General features: G+C 42.5%; 1 protein-coding gene across 1 annotated transcript in view; it reads left to right on the top strand.

The window, feature by feature from the left end:
• Positions 1 to 9,434, top strand: part of DACT1 (dishevelled-binding antagonist of beta-catenin 1) — a 20,383-nt gene extending 10,949 nt beyond the window's left edge. The window contains exons 2-5 of the mRNA XM_006864639.1: positions 4 to 45; positions 2,340 to 2,472; positions 3,808 to 3,963; positions 7,642 to 9,434. Coding sequence (XP_006864701.1) covers positions 4 to 45; positions 2,340 to 2,472; positions 3,808 to 3,963; positions 7,642 to 9,434 — 2,124 coding nt within the window. The remainder of the gene's footprint in view (positions 1 to 3; positions 46 to 2,339; positions 2,473 to 3,807; positions 3,964 to 7,641) is intronic.
• Positions 9,435 to 10,355: the final 921 nt, after the last annotated feature.

Genomic DNA, 10,355 nt, shown 5'->3' with positions numbered 1-10,355 from the left:
GAGGAGAAGTTCTTGGAGAACATTTTGCTGCTGCGGAAGCAATTGGTAGGTTGTGCCCGGGGTGGGCACGGCTGTCCCCGCAGCAGAGCTGGAGGTCTGGGCAGGTGACTCACGGTGGGCGCGAGGTTCCCTCTGGCTGGGAAAATTCACGTCGTTACCAGCTGCCTGTGCCTCCTTGACTCCGATTCCGGAGTTGCTCAGTGCGCGTGGGCTGCCCACATCCACGCGCGTCCTGCGTGTGCCGGCTTTGTGTCTGAGCAGGTGAGGAATCGGAGACCCAGCGCGGATTGCGAGGAGGGGTGACCCACCCTCCCTTCTTCTTCGGAATTCTCAGAGTCCATCTCCCTAGTTAGATGAATACCTGCCTTCTCCTTGAAGGTTCCCTTACACGGTCACTTAAAATATCGTTTCATTTGAGGTCTTAGCTTCATCGCCTCCCGCCGATAGGGGACAAAAGCCAAAGAGAGGGGGCTTTGTGGCGTGGCTAACTGTCCAACGCCGAATTTTGACGATTACACTGAAATCTAGCGCCCTTGGGAAGGCGTGCCCCTCCCACGGTCTCCCCAGAGTGCCAGCTTTCCCCCTGGCTAGTGCTTAATTTTAAATAGAAACCCTTTGTATAAGGAGACGATAAGTAAATACAAATGATGGAAATTTGGCTGGGGAAAGTGCTCCCTCCCCACCTATTTTATCTGAACTGCTGGCTGTGATTGGTGGGGGAGGTGGCAGAAGAGCGAACCTGCTCTCACGCAGCATTTATCTTAACTGGATTTCTGTCAGCGTCTCAGTCATTCTCTGCTGTCTTCATTAACGGGGAAGAAAAAGAACTTTGGAGCTTAATGTATTGATGAACAGCTTTTTGACCCCGCCTTACACTAATGGCGGCAGCTTTGTTCCAATGACTTCAAAATGTAGTTTTGAAAACAGCAAAAAAAACCCTCACCTGACGGTTGGAAACTATCTGAGACTGGACACATGCTTGATAGGATTTCACTTACAATGGGGTAGTCATCTATGCCATTACATATTTTTTGTGATTTTTTTTTTCCAGATAATTTCTTTTTTCTAAGCATCAAAGTGCTTTTACTTATTTGGCTCATTTTTCAGAAGAAACTTATTTTAGTCAACAAGCATATGGTTTCTGTCTCCAAGCAGAGGAGAGGACCAAACAGGAGAAATAGCTTATTCACATGAGTCTGTTTTGTAAAACAGGGCACCATAGATTCTGTGAATACCTCTGTTTTGGTATTTTAGTAAGTTTCTTTGGTAGCAGACCAGATTGGTAACATTCGAGACAGTTTCTTTCTCTGGTTATGCCTGGTCGCTTACATTTTTTATGCATTGTCTTGTGCAATAGCACGTTTTTGTTTTTGTCTTCCTGAATCTCAAGATCATGAGCTGTGTATTCCTTATTGTCCACTGGGGGGGAGTGGGGGAGAGAGGTGGTGTGTTAAGAGCATTCCAGTCCAGTCAATATTTTTGGTACTATTTCCATTTGTAGACTTAGCATTTGTGATTTGAACCAGATGCCTTTTGATTTCTTTTGCTTTTCCAGCCATAGGAAGCACTAGATGGCGGTGTGAGTTTGCACAACGTATCTGTCACCTTTGGAAATCCGAGCTGAGTTCAAATCTTGATGGGCCTTCCCTTGAGGGTTTTGGATTCTGCCAGCTCACATTATACTTGGCACTGGTTATTAGTATTAGTTTCCAACTTTCAAAGGCCCCAAAACCGATTAAACCTCACAAAGCAACTAATAGAAAACAAACTGTGCAGGCTGAGACATTTGGCCAGAAAATCACACCTCTAAGTAAGATTATAGTGTATTGTAGGAAATCTGTTACTCTAACTTCAAATTGAAGAATAAACTGTGAAGTATTGTTTGTTGTTGTTGTTTTCAAAACTGGACACCAGAGAATTAAAAAAAAAAAAAAATCTCAATGTATTTTTCTTGTCCCTACCTTATTTTATAAGTTGAAACTGACTGGATGGCACTTAACAACCACCTATAAAAAGTATTTGTATGAGGGGCCTTCAAAAAGTTTGTGCAAAGTTTATGTTATCTTTTGATTCCATTTTTATATGATATATAAATTTATAAGTCCCCTGTTGTATTTTGATGCTAAAAGCAAGCTTTGTTTTTTATGAAAATACTTTATATCGTGACAAAATGTGAAAAAGTAGAATGAAACATAGGGCATATTCTTGAAGTTTGCCTTTATTTCAGTAAAAGTTCGGTTGTGGAAGATTTAGTGAACTTTTTAGATACTTAGAGCAGATTTTCTACTGCTTTGTTACTAAAGTGTGCCCATTCTTCCTTTCTGTTTCCTCCTAATCAGAATTGTTTGAGGCGAAGAGATGCTGGTTTGTTGAACCAGTTACAAGAACTTGATAAGCAGATAAGTGACCTAAGACTGGATGTAGAAAAGACATCTGAAGAGCAACCGGAGACAGACAGTCGGCCTAGCTCAGGTGAGTACTTAACACCCTACTGAATTCAGCTCTCTTTGACCATACTTTGACTCCCCATGGTTCACATTTCCAAACCTGCAAATGACAATGGAGTCAGCTTCCAGTGCTATGGTGGTGGGGGGGCATTCTGTCCGGCCAGTGCTATCCGAGTTGCCTGAGAGAAGTAAAGTCAGGCCACAAAATTTTTAATAATGAGATTGATCTCATTTGTGTTACCTGAGTTTTGTTAAAAAAAACAATCAAAACATAAGATATTAAAATATAGGGCTTATTCAGGTAGTTATTCTACATGTAGGAAGATCTTTCTAATTCTAAAAGGGGGGGGAGCCTTTTTTTTTTTTTTCTCTCTCTCTCTATGGAGCATTCTAAGAGAAGAGGAAAGAGGAGGGTAGAAAATCAACCATTGGCTAATCTTAACATGATAGATTGAACCATGCCTTTTTTACTTAGATCACTTGGCATCAAGTTACTAGCTGGTCTGTGGACTGGGGGGAGGGGGTATTCATTTGCACAAATCTTGAGTATTGTTTAATAAATACGTTTCTATGGTGGCAAAGTACTTAATGGTTATTGATTTAGCATTAAAATACTTGGTCATCACCTCTTTGTAGTTATGAAATCTCTTGAAATTAAAATTAAGGGTGCCTACAGTCTTTATCATTAAATCACTAGGTAATGGGTTTGTTATTAACTACCCTTTTTAAGCCAGAAAAGACAAATTGACAATGCAGTAGTTTAGCAGTTCCTGGTGAAATAAAAAAGTTAATAGTTTTACAGTTTCGGGCCAGGCTTTAATTTTTGGGCTCCAAGGTAAGAGATGCCCCATGAAATCAAAGTAAGATGTATATTTTAAACTTTATTTCAGAGTTTAAAAATAAATCCCCCCCCCCAAATTTCAGAAGATAGGTCCTCCTTTGAAACTTGAGAAAGTCAGAACTGGGCTAGAAAATTAGTCACACTTTAGCTTCCTGAGACCACTTCAAAAGTTTTTTTTAAAACCATTTGGTTCTTTAAATAGATTTGCCTTTCTCTTAAAGTTATTCTTTCTGAAACATTCATGATAAAGTTGAGGTTTCTTTCCTTGCACATCCTTAAAGGATGGGAGGAAGATCAACTTGAGAGAGTAACTTTAGAGCATAGTTGTTTTTGAAAAACATGCCTTTTCCTAAAATCTGAAATACTACCGTAACATCGGGACACTGATTTCAGTGAGCCAAAAGTTGGCCCCTTCCACACGAGAAAGATTCCCTTTCCTAGGTGATTACTCCGTTTTCTTTTAAGCGCAAATATGTAGTATTGTTTGATCTTAATTCCAAGTGGTGTTTTTGTTTGTAGGTTTTTATGAGCTGAGTGATGGGGCTTCAGGGTCCCTTTCCAATTCTTCTAACTCGGTCTTCAGTGAATGTTTATCCAGTTGTCATTCTAGTACCTGCTTTTGCAGTCCCTTGGAGGCAACCTTGACAATCTCAGATGGCTGCCCCAAATCTACAGGTAAGAATTTTTAGAATTGATAGAAATTTAACTAGGAAAAGGTCAGAGGTTCTTAGAGGTTCTCCATCCCTTTTGACAGATGGAAAAACAAAGGCTCAGAGAGTTTCACCTTTTTGCTGCATGTAGTACTGTGATGGTGGTGTGCTATGGAGTCAGTTCTGACTCACAGTGACTCTGTATAGGGTTTTGGAGGCTGTAAATCTTTAAGAGAACAGAAAACCTTATCTTTTTTCCCAGGGAGCAGCTGGTGGATTTGAACTGCTATCCTTGTGGTCAGCAGTCCAATATGTAACCCACTATGCTATCAAGGCTCCTTTAGAACTTGAATGTTGTTGTTAAGTGTTGGCCAAGTTGGTTCAGACTTACAGAGACCCTATGTAGGGTTCCCAAAGTTGTGAATCTTTACAGGAACAGAAACCCTCATCTTTTACCAACAGAGTGGCTGGTGGATTTGAATTGCTGACCTTTTGGTTAGCTGACTAATACATAACCCACTATGCTACCAGGGCTCATTATTTAATACCATAGTTGCACTTAAAGTCCAAGTGCCACTTGGCTTTATGTTCCTGTGGGCTTATCTTTGGAAATCTTGTTCCAATATTATTGGTCTTGAGTTCTGTTTCTGAGTCTTGCTGTTTAGTTTGGTTTTCATTTTCTTTGGAAAAACACTTTGGATGTGTTTTCTTTCTTCTTAATCACTTAAAGCTAAAACCCACCAGCAAGTTAAGTCAGCCTGTCAGCCTCGCCAAGAGTTTCTGGACACTTTCTGTTTATTTTGTAGGTGGTTTGGTTGGGATCTTGCTGGCCTCACGTGCTATTGTTCCCCTTTCTGGCCTGTCCTTAACAATGGCCCCCCATTGCAAGAAATAGCCCAGAGGGAGTCATGCTACTGTTGGTATTGGAAGGTTTCTGTATTTCTACTATATGCCACAATGCTCTGCCTGTGTTTAATCTCCTCTGAATCCTCAACTACAGTTCTGCAAGATGCAGGTGTTGTTAGATCCCTTTTCTGTATAAGAAAAATTAGTCTCAGCACGGTTAGCTAAGGTGGGCTCGAGTGAGAGTAAGTAGGGTTCAAGTTTAGGCCTAAATTGTCAGGTCCATGTTTTCCCACTGTGTCAGAAATCATTGTGTTCAGACTCCTCACCTAACAGGAAGAATTGTAGCTGATGGATGAGCTTTGTCAGAGGTTCCCCATCTGCTGAATGGCAGATTTGGTGTTGAAACTCCGGGATTCTTCCTTAGTGTCCTTCCTTGGAAGAAGAGAAATTAGAGATGCTGGCCTAAGTCACCACATCCCCAGCTTGTCTTGTTTTTTCCACCTGGCTGAAGTTTTGAGTCCAGGCAATGCAGCCATAATAGAGCGCAGCTGAGTGTTGCTAATTGGTGGGTGTCTTTATATAGTGTGTATCATCAGCATCAATCATTTGGGAGGGAAGCACAGGTATTGATAAGTAGTGCCTGGACCTCAAGTTCATTGGATAACTGTGCCCCCTCATTCTGCAGATCTGGTTTCAGAAGGAAACTATAAACTCATTAAAGGTAGTTTGGTACAGTTTTCCTTGAAGACAGACCCTCACTCTCTCCCAAATGCCAGAAAAGCCTGAGGGAAATGCCACATCCTCACATAATTGAGATAGCTGGGCTGGATCTCAGAGGCAGGGTTTGTTCTTTAACTTTGAAGCAGGGGAAAGGGCCCAAGGTGAAATGTAGAGAAATGGGACTTTAAGACACAGATAGGAGTTATGGTGGTGGATGGGGAAGCGTATTAGCTAGCTAGGACGTATTTATTCTGCTTCTTAGACCAAGCTGTTTATTGGGAGGGGAGGGTGGGTCATGACATTTTATAATAATCTTTTCTTTACCAATGAACCATATCATCTCTGGGCCTAGACTGCTTATCATCATTAAAGTTCATGGAGCATTCTTTTAAATTAAACATTTAACATTTTGGAAGAAATGAAAGACTTGTTTTTATTTTAGGGTAAAGAATATATTTTGAAACCTCATTATCACAGGTGACTAGAGCCACAGTAAATGTGCATATATACTTGGTTTTCATGGTCTTGTTATTTTTATTACTCTAAAGGAGTATGGCAGAAATCTTGCTGTGGATAAATCCTAAACATACAGTCTTTCACATTTCTCACTGTTTGAATAAATAAATATAATGGAGGACAAATTAAGTTCATCAACTTTAATTTTCTCTGATAATTGAATTATTAAAGGATTTTTTTAGTTTTGTAATATTCATCAGAACAAGACCTCAAAATCATTTATTTAAGAAAGCTTGATTTCATCGTAGTTTGACATCTTCACTTTTGAGATGGTGTGAAATTTACCCATTGATATTACTACTTAATCTTTTAAAACCTTACTAAGAATTATTTTTCCTATTGAAAAACAACTGTGCTTTAAGTATTATAATTTAAAAACATAGGTGTTTATTATTATTTTTTTTGATAAGTTTCTATTAAAAGTTGATCAATGAGTACATTTTTCTGATCTTTCCAATTGGCAGTTATATCTGAACATATGTCATTAAAAGAACCAGGTATTAAAAAATACAAAATGAGCAGTTGTTGTTAACTGCTGTCAAGTTGGTTGCTACTCAGAGCGACCCTATATAGGATTTTTAAGGAGCAGCTGGTGGATTTGAACCGCCAACTTTGAAGTTACCAGTCCAGTGTTGATCCTTCAGTGCCATACCAGGAGGCCAAAATGAGGAGAAAGCCACAGTTTATTTGAAGTACTGTAAAGGAAAACCGGGACTAGAACACAAAGGAAGGAGAAAGTAGACTTGAGAAAGAATGACTGTAAAAACACTCTTTCTAGATATAAATGCAGTACATATTTATTGTTGAATGTTTAGAAAGTAGAAAATGAAGAAGAATGTAAAGTTTTCCCACCAAACTGAGATGCTACTATTAATAGTTTAGTGTGCTTCATCTCAGACTTTTTTACTTTGCATACACACAATCTTAATAAAACTATATCATACTTTATATCATGATTTTCTCTAATTATTTCCCCATATTACTCAATGCATTTTGGAAGCTTTTGTGATGGGTTAAATTCCTTCAGATGATATCTTTTTGTTAAAATTTATTTTTTGAATGTTTCTGATTAAAAATTTTTTTTTTACTGTATCAAAGAGTATTGTGAAAAGTATCCATGTACCAAGTTAACTGTGCACATCTTTACTCATTTCTTTAGGTAGAACTATGAGCATTTAGTTAAATTTGTCTCCAAGAAGATTGTACTAACTTCTACTTGGAGTGTATGAATGTTCAAACAAATCACATTTTTTATTGCACTATTGGCCTATCTAAAGAAATCTGAAAACAGGAAGAGAGGACTATAATTAGATAGCTATAGGAATACTATTTCCCCCTCTCATCTAGAAGTCCAAATTGTAGAAAATATAGCTTGTGGAGTATTTATTTATTTTAACTTTTTTGGCATTTTCTCTCTACTTATGAATTTGTCTTCATAAAAATTGGCCAAAGAGAGAAGATGGTGCTCACCAATTCATTTCTTCAGAGTGTTCCTTTGAATATTTTTCAGATCTCATAGGATGGTTGGAGTATAAAGAAGGTCACTGTGAAGACCAGGCCTCTGGGGCAGTTTGCCATTCCCCCAGCTCACCACAATTTAACTCCCTTGATGTCATTGCAGATGTGAACCCCAAGTACCAGTGTGATCTGGTGTCTAAAAATGGGAGCGATGTCTATCGCTATCCCAGCCCACTTCATGCTGTGGCCGTGCAGAGCCCCATGTTTCTTCTTTGTCTGACGGGCAACCCTCTGAGGGAAGAGGAGAGGCTTGGCCATCAGGCTGCTGACATTTGCGTCGGATCTGAGCACGACTCCATCAAAACGGACAGTTCCTTACCATCTCCAAGTAGCCTGTGGTCTGCTGCCCACCCTTCATCCAGTAAGAAAATGGATGGCTACATCCTGAGTCTCGTCCAGAAAAAGACACACCCTGTAAGGACCAACCAACCTCGAACCAGTGTGAATGCTGACCCCTCGAAAGGGCTCCTGAGGAATGGGAGCGTGTGTGTCCGAGTGACCGGTGGTGGCTCCCAGGGCAGTAGTGTGGCCCTTAAGAACTGTAAACAGGCGTGCTTGCCAGCTGGGGGGCTCCTCTCTTTAGACACTGGCATCTTCTCCCCACTGAAGCAGTGGTCAAAAGAATCCAAAGTGGAACTGGAAAGCAAGAAGTTGTCCCCACCGGAGGGCTGCGCACCAAGTGCTGCCACTGAACTTAACAAAAACGTCAAAACATACCCTCAAGAAGATGTTCGGGGGGCTCCTGCTGGGGTAGGGGAGTCCCCTAAATTAGAAAGCAGCGATCCGATCTCAGCGGCCTCTCCGAAAGAGAGCCCTGGGCGAGTCCCTGTTCCTGTCCCGGTCCCGCCGCCTCCACCTCCGCCAGGGAAAAAGCTGTCACAGAAGAACAGCCTGCAGGTGCTTCCTGCGACCGCTGCTGCGCCTGTGCCCACACTTCTGCCCTCCGCACTCCCAGTGGAGGAGAGGCCTGCCTTGGACATCAAAAGCGAGGGCTCTTCTTCCCAAAGCCTGGAGGAAGGGCATCTGGTCAGCGCTCAGTTCATTCCCGCGCAGCCACCGCTGCCGCAGCCCAGCATCAGGCTCCATCGAGGCCCCAAGAATGCGGGTGTCCCCAAATCCGCCAGCCTGCGCCACCGAGGCCAGGCCCTGCACGGGGTGGAGCACAGCCTGTTGCCTACAGTGAGAGAGAGAAGCCGGGCTGCCAGCCGGAAGTGCCGCTTCCCGGAGGACCTGGATACAAATAAGAAACTCAAGAAGGCTTCTTCCAAGGGGAGGAAGAGCAGCCATGCCCAGGCCGAGGCGGGTCTGCCCAGCCGAGCTCTAGGGGGCACCCACCGGGCCGGGAGCAGGGCCCATGATCATCATGGTCGGGATGCGGTGGTGGCCAAACCTAAGCACAAGCGAACCGATTATCGGCGGTGGAAGTCGTCAGCGGAGATTTCTTACGAGGAAGCTCTGAGGAGAGCCCGGAGACATCGCCGGGAGAACATGGGTGTGTACGCAGCACCTGTCCCCCTGCCGTACTCCAGTCCCTACGCCTACGTGGCTAGCGACTCCGAGTACTCGGCCGAGTGCGAGTCCCTGTTCCACTCCACCGTGGTGGACACCAGTGAGGACGAGCAGAGCAATTACACCACCAACTGCTTTGGGGACAGTGAGTCGAGCGTGAGCGAGGGGGAGTTGGTGGGGGAGAGCACGACCACCAGTGACTCTGAAGAAAGTGGGGGCTTCATCTGGTCCCAGTTCGTGCAGACTCTCCCTCTTCAAACGGTCACAGCCCCAGACCTTCACAGCCACCCCACTAAGACCTTTGTCAAGATTAAGGCTTCGCATAACCTCAAGAAGAAGATCCTCCGCTTTAGGTCGGGCTCTTTGAAACTGATGACCACGGTTTGAATAAAATCATTGGGGCAGAAAGTGGATTTTCATTTTTCTTCTTTTTCTAGTTAGAGAAAAATGATGGTGTTTTTGTGTACAACTTTCATGGAATGTTTTTTTTTAAATATGAAATCAAGGTAAATTATGTCACTTTTTCATGGTGTACTGGGCACTAGTGTCTGTCATGGAAGGTAAAGAATGTTGTGATAGTTAGAAGTGAAATTATGGTGCTTGTAATGGTGGTGAATTGAATGGATTTTGTGGTGTCAGCTGCTTTGTTTCGTACATTTCCTGAGCATCTGTCAAGGTACAGATTTTGATGTTTTCTCTGGGTTTCATTAGGGTGAGACCTTTTGATCTCAAGGTCAGTTGGATGGAATTTGAGAACTTCCATTTGTTCTGTCCTGTACAGGGTCGCTATGGGTCGGAACCGACTCGACGGCACATAACAACAACAACAACAACAATTTGTTCTCCCTAGGTTGTTAGAGCATTATTTTCCTGTTAGGGCACATCACACGCAACTGTGTGGCATAGGTTAGAGCGGTACTCATTGTTTTCTAGAATTTTTCATAGAGATGACATGTTTCAGATGGTTCTCCATTCTCAGAACGGTTCTGTTGGCTGGGCTCATAGCTTGTAGACCTAAAGCAGTGACTGTGGTGCGGAAGCTGGTGAGACTTTCAAAGGAATCACTAAAAACTTTTGCCACACTTGGTGCCTAGGCCCTGGTGTCCCATTCTAGGACCAATTTACCTAACATTGGAAACCTTTTGCCCTTCCCCTAATTTGTAGCAGATCCAACCATTGCTCCTTTGGAGGGAGGACTGCCTTTGAGACAAAAAATTTGGTTCTTGGGTGTGATTCCAAGCTCAGAATTGCGCGCTGAGCCCGTAACCATCTAAGCTTTGGCCTGAACATATTAGTGCAATCCAGTCT

Source organism: Chrysochloris asiatica, unplaced genomic scaffold, assembly GCF_000296735.1.
Source record: "Chrysochloris asiatica unplaced genomic scaffold, ChrAsi1.0 scaffold00067, whole genome shotgun sequence".
In the NCBI taxonomy this organism is placed as follows: domain Eukaryota; kingdom Metazoa; phylum Chordata; class Mammalia; order Afrosoricida; family Chrysochloridae; genus Chrysochloris; species Chrysochloris asiatica.
Note: the sequence above shows the minus strand (reverse complement) of the source record. Positions and strands in the feature narration are given on the sequence as shown.